The 20,294-nt window shown below is 42.8% G+C and overlaps 1 protein-coding gene across 1 annotated transcript in view; it reads left to right on the top strand.

Annotated features, from left to right (window-relative positions):
* The first annotated feature begins 3,131 nt into the window (after positions 1 to 3,131).
* The window catches only part of MTMR7 (myotubularin related protein 7), a 68,243-nt gene continuing 51,080 nt past the window's right edge, over positions 3,132 to 20,294 (top strand). The window contains exons 1-4 of the mRNA XM_014537934.1: positions 3,132 to 3,137; positions 5,716 to 5,838; positions 7,205 to 7,367; positions 15,993 to 16,150. Of these exons, the coding sequence (XP_014393420.1) occupies positions 3,132 to 3,137; positions 5,716 to 5,838; positions 7,205 to 7,367; positions 15,993 to 16,150 (450 nt within the window). The remainder of the gene's footprint in view (positions 3,138 to 5,715; positions 5,839 to 7,204; positions 7,368 to 15,992; positions 16,151 to 20,294) is intronic.

Raw genomic sequence — 20,294 nt, 5'->3', positions numbered from 1 at the left:
TTCCTCTCTGAAATCCATAAAAAATATATTTAAAAAACCCACAAAACAGACAAACAAAAACACTCCTTCTCTCTGAGACCTCTGCCCCTGCACACCCTCCCTTGGCGTCACGATCTCCTGATTTCTCTCCTAACGGGCCATTCCTTCCTAGTTTGCTTTTCTCATCCCTTTGCTTTCGTCCATCCTTTAAACGTTGGATTTCTTCAGATCTCCTCTCTCTCCCTCGACATGCTCTCTCTAGGTAACTTCTTTTGGTCTCATGGTTTCAGGTGCCATTTGTATGCCAATGACTACAAACTCCACTGCATTTCAGCAAATCTGGGACATCAGTGATTGTAAGATGCACCAAGATTTATGTTCCATAAAGAAGGACAAAAGCACTGCCAAGGAAATGACACCACGACTTCTTACCACATTAATCATAAGATGCATTGCATTTTCAGGAATGTCAGAATGTGGGAAATGTACACCCAAGAACTGGTGACCTATTGTAATGTTTTGCACCGATGAGCTGCCGTTTGCAGAGCAGGAACACCTAGGGGTTCCTAGGAAAGTGTAAAGGAATTGCAGTAACTTTTTCTGGAGAAGCTGGTAGCTCCTGAGGGTCATCTCTCTCCCAGGATGCAAGAGGCGTTATTATCATAGAGCTCATTGTAACTGTCGATGAGATAGCATTAAATTCCCTGAACAACGAGGCAGAGTAATTGAGCCAGTGGGTCTTCAAGATGGTGGCAAAGTTCTCAAGATTTATTTCATTTTATCTCAAGTTGACTGGCTCTAGAATCGCAGTCAAGAATGTTCTGGCTACCTTAGTGAAAGCCACATGGTGGGACTGAGCAGGGTCCTGACCTTCACAGAATTTCTCAGACAACTGAATTTTAGTTCTGTTTTAATTTTATTTTACTTATTTAAAAAAATCTTTATTGTTGAAAATATTACATATGTCCCCTTTTCCCCTCATTGACCCCTTCTAGCCCACCTCACCCCCGGCTCCAAGCCTTCACCACCCCACCCTATTATCTGTGTCCATGGATTTTGCATATATGCATTCAAGTTCTTAGGTTGATCTCTCCCCACCCACCATGAATTTTAATTCTTATTACCTTTAAACGGCATGACATGCCAGTTGTTTCTTTTGTTGTGACACAGTACTGGGAAATCATGCTGTTGGTGTTTCCCTAATTGTGTTTTATCTCTTTTTTCCTTCTTCTACTTCAAAATACTTTGGACAGCTGTGGGATGGGTAAGAACTTTTGCCAGATTTTGAAATGTAACTCTCCTGCAGCGGCCTCCACAGGTAACAGGAAGACATTAAGTATTCTAATCTACCACCATCTGTGATCCTTGTTCAGTTCAACTGAGGTTTTCTACAAATAATCTAAGTGGTGTAGCTTCCTTCACTTCCATAGGGAGAATAATTCATACTAGATCTCCTTGTCTCAAAATATTACCATATGTTCAGTATGATTATCTCAATAAAGTTTTGTTTCGCTTCTATATATTGTTAACTGGCACATCACCCTGGACAGCTGCTTAATTTAGTTAGGCCCATTTTAGCATGCAAATTAGTTTTTTCCCATAGAAATGTTCCAAAAATAATATATCCCCTTGCTCCTCTCTTCCCACAACTCTCTTTCATAATATCTTTGTTGGAGTTAGTTTAAAATAGAATGTTTAATGACAAAAGTTTGAATAAAGTAATCCAATCATGTGGGAATTGAAAAATATTCTCCTTAAAAACTCTTGGGTCAAAGAAGAAATAAAAATTCCAGTTATAGTCTATCTGGGAAGCAAGAATGCTAATACTGCAAGCAAAACTCATAACATGCAGCCAAAAATTTACTTTGGAGAAAAACTATTGGACTTGAAATTTTGTTACTAAACAAGAAGAATAAAACTTAATGAGCTGACTATTAAACCTGAGCTTTTGGAAATGAACAAAGGAACAAAAACCACATATATATCCGAAGAAAGCAAGTTAAAACATTTACTAAGAAGTACAAGCATAATTAACAATTCAAAAGAGAAAAATTATTAAATTAATAAGTCCAAGATCTGTTACTTTGAAGAAAAACCTTTGTGCTTGGCGGGCAAGGCTCAGTGGTGGAGCATGGACCTATGAACGAGGAGGTCACGATTCCATTCCCGGTCAGGGCACATGCCTGGGTTGCGGGCTCAATCTCCAGTGTGGGGCATGCAGGAAGCAACTGATCAATGATTATCTCTCATCGTTGATGTTTCTATTTCTCTCTCCCTCTCCCTTCCTCTCTGAAGTCAATAAAAAAATATATTTTAAAATAAATAAAAAAGAAAAACTTTTGCATATCTAACCACAGGGAAGAAAGAACATAATTTACAATATTAGGAGTGAGAGAAGAGATAAAGAGAGAGAGAGATTTATCCACAGATAAGAATTAAAACATTGTAAGAATTGAAAATCAGCAATTAGGAGATAATTTGTAAGTAAAATAGATGTCAAATAAGATTTAGTAAGAAATGGAAATATTGAAAGATTTATAACCACTTAAGACATTGAAATAATTATTAAAGAGTTATTTCTGAATAAAAAAGTGTTTCAAGTAATAAATTATTTGTATATTGAAATCTTTCTAATCAATTGATATAATCATGGCCATGATGAATTCATCTAATAAAAGTAGCACAAATAGCCAGTCTCTCTTAAAAGCATAGATGAAAAAAATAAAACCCAAAACAAAACAAACAACAAAAATACTGCAAACAAAACAAAATAATTAGCACAGATAAAATGTAAGCAATATTAAAACATTAATACACCAGTTCCAAGTTGGTCGTACACCAACAATCTGACTCCTTTAATAACTAAGAAATTTATTACTATGGATAACACAGGATTAATGCTAGAAAGCAAATAATTGATCCAAGTATTATTAAAATGGCACACTGTTTATTTCTGATTTTCAAAATTAAAACTCAGTAAACTAAGAATGGATCACTTCCACAGTGTGATAAAAAATACCAAACTCAATGGTGAGATATTGGGAGTACTCCTATTAAAAACAGGACTGCACAGGAAAAGATGCTCAACATCATTAATCATCAGAGAAATGCCAATCAAAATTACAGTGAGATACCATCTTACCCCTAGCAGAATGGCTGTAATAAAGAGATTTCAACAAGCATTGTGTGGAAAAATTAGAGCCCTCATACTGGGTAGGAATATAAAATGAAACAGCCCCTCTGGAAAACAGTCTGAGAGTTCCTGTAGAGGTTAAACAAAGAGTTACCATCTGATCCAGCAATTCCATTCTTAGGTGTGTGTGTGTGTGTGTGTGTATCTCCAAGAGAAATGAAAACATATGCCCTCACCAACACTTGTATAAGAACGTGCATAGAAGCAATATTCATGACAGCCAGAAAGTGGAAACAATCCAAAGGACTATCAACTGACAAATGGATAAATAAAGTGTGGTATCTATATAGATAAAATCCCAGCAACCCAACGGCAAAACGACCAAAGCGACCAGTCGACCAGTCGCTATGACGCACTGACCACCGGGAGCAGACGTTCAACGCAGGAGCTGCCCGCTGGTGGTCAGTGCACTCCCACAGTGGGAGAGCCGCTCAGATGACAAGGATGGGCAGAGCTCCCACAGCGGGCTGATCCTCACAGGCTACGCCCCCACCAATGCACAAATCCATGTACCGGGCCTCTAGTATCCACGTAATGGATTGTTACTTGGCAATAAAACAAAATGAATATGATGCTAAGTTAGAGAAACCAGTCACAAAGTATAACATATTCCATTTATATGAAATGTCCAGAATAAGCAAATGCATAAAGACAGAAAGTAGATTGATGGTCGCCTAGTGCTGAGGTGATTTGGAGGGAATGCTAATGGGTACAGGGTGGTTTTTTTTTTCTTGGGGTGGGGGTGATGAAGATGTTTTAAAATTGATTGTGGTAATGTTTGCACAATGATGATATGTACAATGCTGTGAATATACTTAACACCATTGAACAGTCTACTTTCAATGAGTGAATTGTATGAAATGTGAATTATATCTCAATAAAGCTGTTATTAAAAAACCGAAAAAAACAACACAAGAGTGGCTGCTGTCACCACTGTCATTGTTATTTTGAATGGTCTAGTTCATGTCATTACACAAGGGGGAAAAGAGGTATACATTCTGGAAAGGAAGAGACAAATTATTATAGAAAATATTCCTCTCTACTCAAGTAACTTTATTGAAGATCCAAGTGACTTTATTGAAAAAAGCGTTAGAACCAATAAAAGAGCTTGGTAAAGAATCAGTTATAAAACATAAAATTAGGCCAGAGGTTATTATCCTTACTGTATGAACTGTTCTGATGAATATGTAAGGAGTGATGGCCACCTAGTAGGAAAGTAAACCAATGCTATGAAGACCATTGACGAAAGAGACAGAGGGATGGAGACCCATTGAAAGAATGTGGAGCATATCAGTAACAACAGAGGTACTTCTTCAAACCGGAAGCTGATAGGTTCTTAAATGAACATCTTTAAGAAATAACCATTCACCAAGTCTCAAGAAGTATGCAACCACCCTGGAGTAAATGGTCTGACTAAAGAAAATACTTGAAGTACCTAATGCTTTATTTACCTCATTAGATCCCTGGAAATTGGGAAGATATGGGATGGGACCTGGAAGACTGGTTTGGTTCTAAGGGCTCAGAGGAGACTGAACGATGGGTGTCTTGAGTGCTGTTTGCCCTTGGAGTTGTCCTTGCAGTGTTCTTTAGGTTGGATACCCACCTAGGTCTTCCCTGGAGCAGTTGGGAAGCCTTGGGCTCTCCAATCACATCAGGACCACAGCTTCTCCATTGAGCTAAAGAACGGGGCAAATACGATCCACTAGGGGCCCTAAGCTGCCTCATGGAGGACAAGTAACCATCCTGACTTGAGTGATGAGGGTTGAGCCATTGTCCGTCTTCAGTTTTTCACTTGCCCTGGAGAGATTGTCTTGTCATTTCCATTACATTTCGTATTGGAATGATCCCAGTGCACACATCCTTGAAATTGCTCTGCATGTAAGAAATATCTTCTTGATAAAAAATCGTTTCCAAGAAATCTCTCCTAACAGTTCAAATGAGCTCAGTGGTGAGAATTCCATTTGTTAGAGAGATTTTACTATAAGTGAATGTGAGCATCTTAATTTGAGAGGTTTTCCTTGGAAAATGCAGAACACTTCTCCGATACTTTTTGCTCCCAGATATATATTTCTATTTCCTGCTCATTTATGTGGCAGCAAACAGCCTTGAGACAATTTCTACAACCATGAAACACATAGGAAAGTATATTTTCTTTTTAATAGGAAATAATTCATACATAGTTATTGTGTGAATGCTGAACTTTGATACACACACTACCTGCCTTAAATTAGAATTATATAATTACAGTGAAATGAAAACACTGGCCTATTTAAGATATAGAAAGGGTAATCTTAAAGAAGAGGTTTTATAAATCTTTTGTCATACATTAAAGGTTATATTTAAGTAATTGGGGAAATTTTATCTTTTGATATACAGATTCATATTCTGAGATCTAATTAATTTAAGGGGAAATTTTTGTTTTTTTCTTATTGGGAAAATTCTCAAATTGCATTTTGGATTAAGAACAAGATTACCTACTTGTTTTTCACTTTCCTGACTAGCTCTGGTGCTGTAACTATAACTGTGTCAAATGGTTTTCCTAGGTCGAAAATGTCCGCTTGCTAGATCGAATATCTTCCAAAAAAGCAGCCCTAGGAACTTTGTATTTGACGGCCACTCATGTCATATTCGTGGAAAATGCACCCGACACAAGAAAGGAAACATGGGTATGCATTCCTTATTTCCGTTGTTTGAAGTAAAGAGCTCGATCCTCCATTCTTTTGTTTGTCCCAGGGTGAGGTGGGCGGGCTCTTGGTGTGTGGGTATTCAGGGGTCTGTTTGGGGAATGTGACCTTCACCTTTTCCTGTAGAGTCCAATCTACTTCATCTACATCAGCAGTTCTCAACCTGTGGGTCGCGACCCCTTTGGCGGTCGAACAACCCTTTCACAGGGGTCGCCTAAGAACATCCTGCATATCAGATATTTACATTACGATTCATAACAGTAGCAACATTACAGTTAGGAAGTAGCAATGAAAATAATTTTATGGTTGGGTCACAACATGAGGAACTGTATTTAAAGGGCCAGAAGGTTGAGAACCACTGATCTACATATTCATTTTAAACACTAATTGTTTGACTAGAAAGAGCCAGAGATGCAAGTGGTTCATGTCACAGCTTTTGAGTAGAGATTCTGTAATGTCAGTATCCCAGATATAGATTTTATTCTGTTGTCTCCACTTTTCTGATAATTAAAAAGGAAGGAAGGAAGGAAGGAAGGAAGGAAGGGAGGGAGGGAGGGAAAAGCAAAGCTAGGGAAGCGTCCTATCATCAGGCATTTCTGCTATGCAATCATGAGACTGGATATTCTTTATTTTGTATAGACCGCTCATCATGACATCGTGACCAGGGCCAGAACTGCTGAATTGTAGATTGGCCTTTTCTCTAGTCCATAGACATTGCTCCATTTGCAGCTGAAGGTGGCAGGCACTACTTACTGGAGAGGAATTGAAAGGATGAAATGCTTGCCATGGAGGACTGAGCAGAGACCCTCCTGAGACAACGGACATGCCCTTCAGCATGATTTCCCTTAAAAGAAATCTCTGCAGCCAGCCTGACCCCCAACAACTTAGCAAACAAGTGCAAGTTGCTATTGAGCTTGAGCATTCCATGTGGAATCCGGGAGCACGGTGGCCCCTCCCAGCGGAGTCATCTCTGACTTTTGTTGATTGCAAGATTTATTTTACTAACTTCTCATGACCTTCTTTCATTTGAGCTATTAACCGCAATCAGCAGTTGACTACCAAAATGTTCCCTTGCCCGGACTTGTGCAAAAGAGTATGCTGAGTCATTGGCTCCAAATCATGAGCCTGGGTATCCGAAAGCTTGACACAGAAAAAACAAAACGGGAAATCTAGACAGTTGGTTCTTTCCCAAAACATCTCAGTTCTTGTTATCTGAGTGCAGGTGTTGAGCTAGCTGAAGGTCGGGGAGTGTTGGCAGTCTGTCTGTGTGGCTCCGAGATCTGTGTCACTCCTCGCCCTGTTAACAGTTGTTTGTGCTTAGCTTATCCACGTTCACTTTCAATTGCAGATTCTTCACAGCCAGATTTCCACCATCGAAAAACAGGCAACAACTGCTACTGGATGCCATCTGCTCATTCGTTGCAAGAACTTCCAGCTCTTACAACTCATCATCCCCCAGGAGAGAGACTGCCATGACGTGTACATCTCTCTGATACGCCTCACGAGGCCAGGTAGGCCAGGGGAGCTCGGCATGGCACGTGGCCCCACCCTTCAGAAATTCACAGATCACACCCGGCCAGTGCATATGGCGCTCGAGCATGTACAGTGTTTTAGGCATCAGATGCTCTCCCAGGCCTCCGAAGAGGCCAAGAAATCGGAATCATAGCTTTCCTTCTCTCTGAGGAGCTCTCCCTGAGTTGCCTCCTATAGGAACCAGTCATTATTCTTAGCATTCACTTTATCTCTGGGGGTTATAAGCGTGTTTGTTTTCCCTTCAGGGTCAAATCATCTTAAAATTATGCCCTTCTGATACTGTGAGAATCACGTGACCTGAATGGAGGTCTAAGCCCAAACTGACTAATTGTTTCTTATGGAAAACATTGCTGTCACACAATTCCAATGCAGTCTTCCCCACCTTGGGGCTTTTAAGGCTTGGTTTCTGTTCCTTTTTGATAGTAACATGTGTCCCAAGGTTGGTATAACTAGACCGTGTTGGCATCATTGAATATTCAAAGTGTGGATCTGTTGAATCTCCTAAACAGAAGCTCTTTAAGTGTCCTTGGAAGACAGTTTGGTTGATTTGAGAATTATTGTGATATATCCCTCATCTTGGGTCTTCCGATTTGTAGCCCATTACCCACTTCTACAGAAGTGTGTCTTGTCTCCCTGTGTGGCCTCTGTGAGCTGTGGGTTCTTATTGCTTAAAAGAAATACATGTCGCCCGGCCGGCGTGGCTCAGTGATTGAGCATCAACCTATGAACCAGGAGGTCGCGGTTCAATTCCCAGTCAGGGCACATGCCCGGGTTGCAGGCTTGGTTCCCAGTGTGGAGCGTGCAGGAGGCAGCCGATCCATGAATCTCTCTCATCACTGATGTTTCTCTCTCTCTCTCCCTCTTCCTTCCTCTCTGAAATCAATAAAATGAAATACATGCCTGAGTTTCTGAGGAGAATACAGTGAAAAGAGGTCCTTGATGTAAAGGTCATATTCATGATAGTGCTACCCAGAAGTCATGAGCAAGGAAATAGGATATGGGCGTGTAGTTACTTTGCTGAATGCCTTGTGATTCAGGACCAGCAGTTTGATGATGCTCCTCAAGGCAGTGGGTCGGGTCCTCAGTTTCTTAGGCTCTGACCATATCATCGGTAGACAGCTAAGAGCTAAAGTTAGGTCATGAAAACGGTGCCAGGGGCTGTCAGAACCTGACGATTCTGTGTGCTCCTCTTGGAAGGCAGCTGGTTGGAGCGTTTTCCTCTTGCTGTGTTGAAAAGAACTGCAGAGTTAGCCAGGAAAGCGGTTGAACTTTTGGGAGGCGGCACTATAATTGGAACAGAGGTCTGGGAAGAGGGACATGAGGTTGCATGCAGCCGAGAATGCGAGGACAATTGTGGGCCAGCAGTGTCTGTGTCACTGATTAATGGGTGTGCTGGATAACAAATGTGCTCCGACCGGATTAATGGGTTTAGGAATAGCCTGGAGACCTGGGAAAGGGCTAAGCAGCTGGAAGATCCCAGGCCGGTGAGGGCTCCGGCCCTAGGATGGCCAGCCCAGGACCCACAGTGTGAGGGTCCCCCACAGGGGCAAAGTCACAGTGTTCCCCTGGTTCTAAAAATGCACACTTTTTCTTAAAAGTGAACTTTTGAGAGTTAGTTATTAGACAGCCACAGATCAAAAAAGGAAACCTTAGTAATTCATTGAATTAAAGCCGTTATCTTAAAAGGTTTTAAAAAGCCACCAGCATTTTGAAACATTGGAATGAGCAGTGACAGTTTACATAAACCACTGTACTTTACTACGTGTGGGAAGATGAAGTAGGACCCAAGCAGTTTCACAGTTGAATGTTCAAGGCAGTGCTAAAAGTAGGACAGATTACAGCCTATAGCCTCGGAAGTAGGGTTTTGAATCTGGGTGGAGGTGGGGAATGGGGGTGGGGGGGTCCCAGCTGGGGCCAGGGGTGGCTTATCAGAACCATCCAAGGATCTTTCACAAAATACCTTCCCCCTCCTCCAGGTACATCAGAAAAAACGTGTGTGTGTGTGTATGTGTGTGTGTGTGTGTAGTATACGTTGAGCTCTAGTGGTACAATATAGCTCTGTGCTTAGTCGCCAACACAAATCACATACTTTCATTTTCCTTTATGGACATAGCTAACCACAAGGTCCTGTAGAGGACTTTTTTTTAACAAAAGAAGAAATGTTGGGGAGTCCATTGAAGTCAAGGCCTGTGAAGGAGATATTTCTAAAGCTCTTGAGATTTTCTTTTCCCTGAATTAGGATTTCTAGGGAAAGGGTAAGCCAAATGACTAGCACATTTGGTGACATTTTATTGGTTTGCCTTTTTAATGAATTAAGATTGGTCAGAATTTGCCCTGGCTGGTGTTGTTCAGTGGCTAGAGGGTTGGCCTTCAAATGGAAAGGTCATGGGTTCGATTCCAGTCAAGGGTACATACCTGGGTTGCAGGTTCCCCGCCACCTAGTTGGGGCTCACGGTGGGGGGGGGGTGGGCGGCAGAGGGACAGGGCAACCAATTGATGTGAAGTTGAGGATTAACAACAACAGCAAAAAAGATTGGTAAGAATTTGGTCATGGACTATAAAGATCGCAGTAAAAAAATAATGTAGCCAAATTCAGTGAGTTCCTTAATTCTTAGTAAAGAAATAACTTAGGTTAAAATAATGGTGTGGCCCAAGTGAGAAAATAAGTTAGATTCAAAGTACTAATCAGCTTATACACTTTTCTGATTAAAAGAAGACCCTATTTCTCAGAGGACTTCCATTTTCCCCATGTTCTTTATTTTCTCCTTCCTCTAATTTACTGCCTACTGTTTATTTTTGTAACAGTTATCTTTCCCTCTGTAGTGTTTGTGGGCCCTTTAGCATTTAAAACATCTCTTTTATTTCCCCATTTTTACTAAACTATTTTTTCATTTTATCTTAGTCCCCAATTCTTAAAATTTCATAATGCTCGGCTGGTGTGGCTCAGTGGTTGAGCGTCAACCTATGAACCAGCAGGTCACGGTTCAATTCCCAGTCAGGGCACATGCCCAGGTGGCTCAATCGCCTGTAGGGGGCCTGCAGGAGGCAGCCGGTCAATGGTTCTCTCTCATCATTGATGTTTCTCTCTCTTCCTCTCTGAAATCAATAAAAATATATATTCAAAAATAAAATATCATAGTTGACATAGTGTCATTTGCTGAACATAGTTTTTTACAGTCTTTGTCTAGTCCTTGCAGCGTCAGCAGATTTTACAGTGGCCATTTCCTTTCTATTGATTATACTGACCTCTGAGTCCACAGCTCTTTTCCCCTAAGTGTGAGCTTCCACAATCCTGATGTTTCATTTGAACACTTGTTTGTTGAAAATACACGGGAAAAGTCTCATTTTCATTTTAAGTGCAAAATCCAATAATAGCTGTGTTATCTTCTCACCCCTCTTTAAATGGTTTTCAGGTTCATTTATTTTAAGTTGCCCAATTTAAGCAGACCATTTGGAGCAATTTAGCTTTCAGTTGTTACTTTCGAATCCAAAATGCCCACATTTCTGTGTCTCTCTGGTGACTTTTCCCTTCCCTCACCCACCCTTCCCATTCAGCTGCTGCTGATTCATGTTTGTTTTTCCTTTCAACTAAAAAAAAAAAAATGTGTAAGGGAAACAATCAATACTATTATTATATCGTTCAGTTTTTACATTGGTTGTTACATGTTTCCTTTTGATTTGTAAAGTACTTTTTTTTTTTTAATACTAATGTGATGGTAAGCCACATATACTGTCCAGACCAGGGAGATGTTTTCATTCTTCTTTTTTTAAAAAAATATATTTTATTGATTTTTTTACAGAGAGGAAGGGAGAGGGATAGAGAGTTAGAAACATCAATGAGAGAGAAACATGGATCAGCTGCCTCCTGCACACCCCCTACTGGGGATATGCCCGCAACCATGGTACATGCCCTTGACCGGAATCGAACCTGGGACCCTTCAGTCCACAGGCCGATGCTCTATCCACTGAGTCAAACCAGTCAGGGCTGTAAAGTACTTTTTATTTTCATATTAAATTACTTCCCCTCCTAGGTAGTCTATAATAAGAGGAAATTGTCCCCATATTTTTTCCCTAAATATTCTGTTTTCATAACCTTTATCCTGATTCATGGGAAACAAGCGAGGTTATTTTTCTTTCTTCCCCAAGTGCTTTGTTTTACCCACAGCTCTCCTACTGGGTGGAATGCACGCCCGTCCCTTTTTATGGGGGGGAAGCAGCAGAGGTTGGGTGCCCAGGAAGGACCTTTTGCGGGCTTGGTGGTTCCAAGCCGAAGGAGTTTCCGCTGATGGCGTGCATCTTCTCTGGGAGGCAGGAAGTGGGATGGTCTGAGAGTGATGGAGCTGCTGAGAGCCACGGGCCCTGAAGCCACGGCGGTGACACATGCTGAGTTAATGATGGGCGACAGGGCTAAAATAGAGCCATGTCCGTGAAACACGCATCTGCATCCCTGGGCTCGGGTTGAGCGTATGCTGTCCGCTTAGTCCCGAGACACTGATTTGGCTTTTCTGGGAACATAGGCAAAGTGCTGTTCACTCCGAATTTAATGTGGTATTTTCAGAAATTATCATTTTGCTTTCTGAATAGATAGAAACACCTTCAAGCCTGTCTTTGTTGAGCAGTTACATGATTTACGTAGGTCAATAAATACTAGAATAATTTACACTTAACTTCTTTTGAAAGGAAGTTTTAATGAGAGGCGCACATTCCGTTTACCTCCCCAGTCCGAGGCGTGTGGAGTGTTTGCTTCTCGTGGGAGAAGCTCCTGTGTCCCCTCGTGATGTCCCCTAGCGATGGGGCCCTGGGGTGAGGCCTTCCGTGCACCTCCTGTGCAGCCTGCCGCCACCGACAGCTAAAGACGTTCCATGTGGGCTGTGGTGGCCCAGACTCGGGGATGTGAAAAGCCAGCAGGGTATTGAACACGTCTGTTCTAAGAGGGGTGACCCATCAGGGATTTGCTCTTCCTCCAGGGGACAGGTACATGTTTTCTCAGTTCAGATTCTGTAAAGACGAGAGATTTCTCTAGCCCTCCCCTTGTTTTTAACTTACTTCCCTGCCACTCACTGGACAATCTGTGAGGTATTTATTGCAGGAGCTGGAGGGGAGGGGAAGAGAATATTGCAAATGGGAACTCTTCAGTGACATTTGTCACTGCGTCAATGGCACCCTTTCATTTCTCCGAGCACACTTCTCCTGGGCTGGCCTCCGGGTGGGTAGTTTGCCCACATTAGCAAGACTGTGCTCTGACCGACAGAAATGTAGGTTTCTCTGCCCTTATATAGGACTTGACTTAAAGTGGGATAGATGGGTGGTGGATCACCCTTTTTTCTTGAACTGAAAGCAAAAACCTCATAACTCCAGCAGAAACCCATTCTCCTGTCTCCCAGTTGGAGAGCGATCTTCTTAATGACCGTCACAAATTATTCTTGCTTTCATTTATGCACAGTGTCCTCGCCTCTTGCCAGTGATGACAAGCGTGAGCCCATGCACAGAATACTCAATAATTGTTGATAATAATTCTTCTACCCGTAAACCTATTTGTAAATATTTAACGAGGGAACTTAACGTCCACGATTACTCCTCACTCCTTAGCTCTTCTTTCGCTCAGGGAACTGGCTTTCTCAAGGGACTTTTTTTGGCATCTTCAGCCGATTGCACTTGCGGTTAGTGGGATGCTGTCAGAGCCTGACTCATGAAAATGGTACTTAGCGATGGGAAGGATGTGTCAGGGTCAAGCTGGCTGTTCCCAGAACAGAACCTCACTTTTCTATGCCGTCGGCTCAATCAGCTAAGATTGTAAGCAATGCTGTGTACTGACGGCAGCTGCTTCGTGTTGGTGTGCAGGTGCCTGGGTGTGTGCATTTTCTTATTCACTGACATCACCGGTATTCTAAATTCTGACGTTTAGAAATACGACATCAAGAGAGACGGATGCAGAACGTAGCTTATCTCACTGGTACCCCACAGTCTTTGAACTTCGCTCTTACAAGACAGGGTGCGCGCCTAATGGGAAAGTATGGTAGTTCAATAAGACCCTTATCTTTCTTCCTCCTCATAAATGAGCTACCTCGGTCGTGATTGCACTGGAAGCTGAGTTTTGATCGCAGGCTGCCTGTGTGTCACGGAGACCATGTGCAGGGCCTCCGGACGCACACGTTCAGGAGCACTGCCCTGTCCACACCGCGTACTTCAACAGATTAAGGAATCAAGGTGGGACCTAAGCAAACGGTGAGGGGCAAGACATCTATTGGAGAAAAACGGGATGATTAAGGATATGGAACAAGAAAAGACAAGACACAAAGGTGATCGATCAGGGCAGAAGAGAGGTCCAATTCAAGTTCAGACTCCCCAGTTGCTAGCTGTGTGACCCTGGGAACATTCTTCAACCTCCCTTTGCTCAGATTTCTCCTCTGTAAGATGAGGCCCACATGGTGCCTGCTAGGTGGGTTCATACATTTGACTAGAACAAATTTGGGATGAACCAAGGGTTTGGTGAGTTATCAGCCATGAATCACTGTCACTGGAAGTGCTTAGATCTGACCTGTCCAGTTGGTAGCCACTGGCCGAATGCAGCTGCCAGAGTTTGACACGTGGCTGGAGTGAGCTAAGATGTGCTGGTAAGGCCCTAGCCGGTTTGGCTTAGTGGATAAAGGTCAGCCTGCAGACTGAAGTATCTCGGGTTCGATTCTAGTTAAGGGCACATGCCCAGGTTGTGGGCTCAATCCCCACTAGGGGGCGTGCCGGAGGCAGCCGATCACTGATTCTCTCTGATCATTGTTGTTTTTCTCTCTCCCTCTCCCTTCCTCTCTGAAATAAATTTAAAAAAAATAGATGTGCTGGCAAGTGTGAAATATACACAGAATTTCAAAGACAGTACAACCCAAAATATATAAGCTATCAATGAATAAGTTTTACAATATGTACATGTTGAAATGGCAATATTTTAGGTATATTGGGTTAAATACATTATATTAGTAAAATGAATGTCATTGTTTCTTTTCAGCTGTTTAACATAGCTACAAGGACACTGGCCAGGACGTACACGGCTTGTTTAGATTTCTGTTGGACAGCACTGGCCTCGATGCTGCCTGCAGAGAAAAGCAGAGCCCCCCAAACCAAATCCTAGCTATTACTGGGGGAGAGGGGAATGGGTCTGGCCTCATAGGCATAAAAGGCAAAGATATCCTGGCCGAACTGGAAGAAGAACTTCATTACATATTCCTCAACTTGCCCCTCTTGACCAGGGTGCCATGCACTCTGAACTGATATTTTTTTAGGGATCCTATAAATATTGTCTGAGCAGTACAGTCATGACATTTATGTGGTCGTAAAAAGTTCACATGTTTTCAGTGCAAACATATAAATATATCCTACAGCTTTTCCAACTGTTTTCTTTTTTAATACTGTCGAGCATCAAAATGTGGCGGCAGCCTGGGCACCGGCCCATCTCCCAGAGGCCCTCCCAAATCCAAGCTCAGTAGACATAACCTTGACCTCTAATGAATGCAATTCTTAATTAATATTTATGCTTTACATTTTGTGTGGTCCGGAAAATACATTTGCTTTCAAAAGCAACTAAAAAAAGAAAGAAAGTGCAGGCAAGCCAGTGTGGCTCAGTGGTTGAGCATCGAACTATGAACCAGGAGATCACAGTTTCAATTCCCGGTCAGGGCACATGCCTGGGTTGCGGGCTTGATCCTCAGTGGGGGGCGTGCAGGAGGCAGCCAATCAATGATTCTCTCTGATCATTGATGTTTGTATCTCTCCCTTTCCCTTCCTCTCTTGCCGGAAGCCGGTCCATCCTTGCTGCTTTACACAGTCGCTGCAGGAAAGAAACATCTGCACAGCATATGTTTCAAGGGACCTGGCGTATATGGCATACTGTTCTTAATATGTTTGCTCCCCTTAGCGCTATGTGTTTTAACCAAGGTCACCTCTCTGAGAAAGGTTGTTTCCCCAGGTAGGGATTTTTCCCTGAAGTTAGGGAGGGGATAAAACCCCTTAACTAAGTGCCAGGCGGGTAGTTAATCATTTTAACTACAAACAATCACGCTTAAGCTACATAATCTTTACTCCCTGGAATGGAGATAAGAAACGCCCTAACCTTTGCAATAGAAATTGACAGGATTAAAATCAACTGGTATAAATACAGATGTAACAAGACAATAAACACCAGAACTTGGCTGGAGATCCTGGCTAGAGATCCTGGCTAGGCTGCTGATCAACTGAACGCTGTCTCCGTGTCATTCCTTCTTCGCCGACTCCGTCCACACCTTGGGGAACCCCTGGACCTGCTGGGGTTGGACCCCAACACTCTCTGAAATCAATAAAAATATATTTTAAAAAAAGAAAGCACCAAATGGAGAAGACCTTGCTTCTAAAATGAAAGCATCTCTTGCAGAGTTGAGTCTGGTTGTCCCAGGTCTCCCTGTCCCTGCTGGGAGGAGGTGGGTGGCCCTGCCCACAGGACAGGGCGCTGCTGGGTTCCCACGGGCGAGGGCTGGGCTGGCCGCTTCGTGTGCTCCCGCCGGACAGAGATGCTTTGAAGAGCTTTGGTTCTGGCAGTGACTGAGCTTGATTAGGCTTTATTCTCCCTTCCCTTGCAGTTAAATACGAGGAGTTATACTGCTTTTCATTCAACCCCAAGCTGGATAAAGAAGAAAGAGAGCAAGGCTGGCTGCTGCTGGACCTCAGTGAAGAGTACCAGCGCATGGGCCTCCCTGACGACCACTGGCAGCTCAGCGATGTGAACAGAGACTACAGAGTAAGTGGAGGGAGGCCTTTAGTGAAAGCCAGTCCTCGATGCAGATGCCGTCGTGATTGCACACAGCTTAGTGCGGTGCCTGCTCGCCCTCCTTTCGTTTTTGTCGCTCTTTATCGATGCTAATGTGTGGCTTTCTATGTCTGTCTTGGTGATTGCTGGGTATATGTCCTACCGGTTCCTAGAATCAGATAGTCTGCACGAGGGAGCCATGGGGACCATCCCCTCCGCACCCTTCCTCTAACGGTTGAGGGAATGGGAACCCCGACAGGCCCAAGGTGGACCTCCTGGCCGAGCACATGGTGGGAGCGCCGGCGGGACCTCTTCTCCCACCAGGTCTTTTTATAGCGCAGCAAGTGCTGAGTGGGGCGGCCACAGAGACGCTGATGGCAGTTTGGCACCAGCTCTGCTCTGTACTCACTGAACTCTTGATTGGTACACAAGGTCACCAAGAGGCTTCCCTGGAGAAATGTGGAGAAATGTGTCTCCACTCGCAGAAAGGAGAATGGAGAGGAAGGAAAGCAGGCGTGGCAGACTGATCCCATGTTCTTCCTAATGGTGGCCTCACAGATCGGCACTGGTTTCTCCATTCATTTTTGCTTTTTATTATTATTTTATTTTATTTTTTCCATCACCATTTATTCCCTCCATGCTCTCTTCCACCTCTTCCCCCACCCTTGCAATCACCACAGTTCCTATTCATTTAAAAAATGACAATCTTCCAGATATCATTCCGGATGTCCTTCCAGATGAAGCTGCAGCAGTGGGGGGCTGAGGCAGAGGCAGTTAGGGGTGATCAGGCAGTCAGGCGAGCTATTAGGGGCAATCAGGCAGGCAGGCAGGTGAGCTATTGGGGGCAATCAGGCAGGCAGGCAGAGTGGTTAGGGGCGATCAGGCAGGCAGGCAAGTAGTTAGGGGCGATCAGGCAGGCAGGCAAGCAGTTAGGGACTCAGGCAGGCGGGGCAATCAGGCAGTCAGGTGAGCTATTAGGGGCAATCAGGCAGGCAGGCAGAGTGGTTAGGGGTGATCTGGCCGGCAGGCAGAGGGGTTAGGGGCGATCAGGCAGGCAGGCGAGCAGTTAGGGACATCAGGCAGGCAGGCAGAGGTGGTTAGGGGCGATCAGGCAAGCAGGCAGAGTGGTTAGGGGAGATCAGGCAGACAAGCAGGTGAGCGGTTGGGAGCCAGTGGTACCAAATTGTGAGAGGGTGCAGGCCAGGCTGAGGGAGCCCCACCCCCATTGCATGATTTTGTGCACCAGGCCTCTAGTTTTAAGTAATAAAAGTAATGTAAGAACATTGCAGAGAATTTACAAAAAAAAAAAGAGGAAAGAGAAAACACACCCACCACCCCATTGCCCTAACACTCTTCTGTTAAGATTTAACATTTTCCTTCAGATATTTTTCTCATCTGTATAGTTTAATAACTTTTTTATGTAAGTAATGTATTTCATTGTTTAAAATTGGAAAATGCAGCGGAAAGGAACCATTCAAATACCTATAACAAACATGGAATCATACTACGTGTGTTCTGCCTTTCTTCACATGGCATAATGTATTTTTTCTGCCAGTAAATATATTTTATATTGTTTAAAACATTATATACTACTAGAGGCTTGGTGCATGAAAAATCATGCACTTGGGGGGGGTCCCTCAGCCCGGCCTGTGCCCTCTCGCAGTCTGGGACCCCTCAGGGGATGTCCACCTGCCAGCTTAGGCCCGCTCCCTGGGGAAACGGGCCTAAACTGGCAATCAGACATCCCTTTGGCAGCCTGGGAGCCTTCAGGGGGTGTCCGACTGATGGCTTAGGCCCGTTCCCCAAGGCGCCTAAGGCATCAGTCAGACATCCTTAGTGCTGCCGAGGAAGCAGGAGAGGCTCCCGCCAACGCCGCTGCACTCACAGCCATCAGCCCTGCGTGTGGCTGAACAGAGCTCCCCCTGTGGGAGCACACTGACCACTAGGGGGCAGCTACTGCATTGAGCGTCTGTCCCTTGGTGGTCAGTGCGCATCATAGTGACTCGTCGTTCTGCCATTAGGGTCAATTTGCATATTATCCTTTTATTATATAGGATAACATAGTGAGAATATTCTGGTAACTATACCTTTGCCACATTGAAAATCCTTTTTTAAAGAAAGCTTCCTATTGGTGGAATTTCACAAGTTTTTGGACATTGTCAACAGAATTGCAGAAAAGTTGTGCCAGTTTCTATAAATTTCCAGGAGTTGTGTATGAGAATGCTTGATTCTTGGTACCCTCACCAGTAAAGAGTTTATTTCTTAAAAATCTTTGGACAACTTGATGGTGAGACAGGTGATTTCTCATTTTAATTTGATATGCTTGCTTTGTATGTACTGACTGACCATATTTATATCTTATCTCCTGTTAATTGAGAACATTTCTGGTTACATATTTTGAATTTTGATTATTTTCTTTATCCTATTATAAGGATTTTCTGTATTGCTACACAGGATGTGTATCAGTCAGTTAAATGATCATATAACATTTTATCAAATGAATGTACCATAATATACTTCAGTATTCCCATTATTAGATACTTAGATTACTCATTTTTAAAACCATGTGAATTTATTAACTAATCATACTGTTAAATTTGAACAAATGCCCGTCTGGTTGGTGTGAAATGGGTCTCAGTATGATTTTATTTCCACCCCCTTCATCACTAGCAAGTCTGAGCATGTGTTTATTGACAATTCAAGTTGACTCTTCTGTGAATTGCCTATTCATATTTTTGGTCCTTTTTTCCCCTCTAAGGTTGTCCTTTTCTTATTGATTTGTAGACATTTTTTATGTATTCTAGAGAATAATCTGTTATCATGTATGGCTGTTGCAAGTATCTCCTCTCCAAAGATATTTCTATGCTGTTTCCAGGGTATCCCTTGGTCCTCAGAAGTTTTGAGTTGTCAATCTTTATGAATTTGGTTCATGTTTTAGTATATTTTTTTTTCAATATTTCTGGTCTTTTTACAAACAATACAGTTTGACACTGTACAATTTCAGTAATTACATTTCATTAATTATGGTTGTTATAGCTTTGTAATAAATCTTGATATCCTACAGGCCAGGCCCTTCGACGTTGCTCTTCTGAATATCTCGAATTCATAGATTAGTTGGGATAGGATGGATGATTTCATGATACTGAATTTTCTTCATAATGACACATAAATCTAACAACCATAACCCTACACTTTAAGTAGACATTGGGGCCTTTTTGTCTCAACCATTATGAAGTATCTGGCTAATGTAACCAGATAGCCACTTCTCACGCTGATGCCAACCTCTGCAGTGCATGGTTAGCCTGGAAACGAAAGGAAGGAAAACCCAAGGTTAGCAAAGAAAAATTTTTAACAGACACACCCTTGGGTCAGGAAGACAACTTGGTGGCATAATATTTTCTTGGGAACCCAGGTTCTTCCTATTTTTAATGAGATTTTCATCTGGAATTAGCACCACAAACATGACTCAGATTTAGTCACTTTAAGTCCTACACGGTAGAGGCTGCAAAACATGAGTCCCTTAGCATTGCCTTTCAAACGTAACACACAGCAAACCAAAACTAACAACACACCGATTGTGTTGAAACAGAAAAGGTGAAAACCCAGGGAATTTTCTGGTTTTACAAATATTGAAATAGGGGAAAAGATGATGCACCCTTATTTATTACCAATTTAGAAATATAAAGAAAGTTGGTTCTTTCAAAAATGTTGGACAAATACTGCACTGAGAAGGTTATGTCTTCATCCATTACTTTGGTTTTTAACCTCCTGGTTGAGAAGATGTTTAATTTTTCTTCCTTCTTTTACATGAGTTATTTCTTCTCACAAATTGTTTGACGTAAGTGGAGCTGGAGGTGCCATCTGATGGGGAGGAAGCTATTGTCCAGGGTGGAATGACACCACCCAGAGAGTGCAAAGACAGCCCTGCCATTTTCTATTCACTGCTTTTGGGCAGGCGAATTATTATTATTGCCATCATCATCTCTGTCGTCATTACTGTTATCCCTATTTATAAGACACTGTGCATGGTAGTCTCTCTAAAGTAAGGTTTTCTTTTGTACCTAACTCCTGAAATTATCTTTTATTTTATATATATACTAGAGGCCCGGTGCACAAAAATTTGTGCACTGGGGGG

Source organism: Myotis brandtii, unplaced genomic scaffold, assembly GCF_000412655.1.
Source record: "Myotis brandtii unplaced genomic scaffold, ASM41265v1 scaffold185, whole genome shotgun sequence".
Lineage (NCBI taxonomy): Eukaryota > Metazoa > Chordata > Mammalia > Chiroptera > Vespertilionidae > Myotis > Myotis brandtii.
This window is presented reverse-complemented; position numbering and strand designations above follow the sequence as displayed.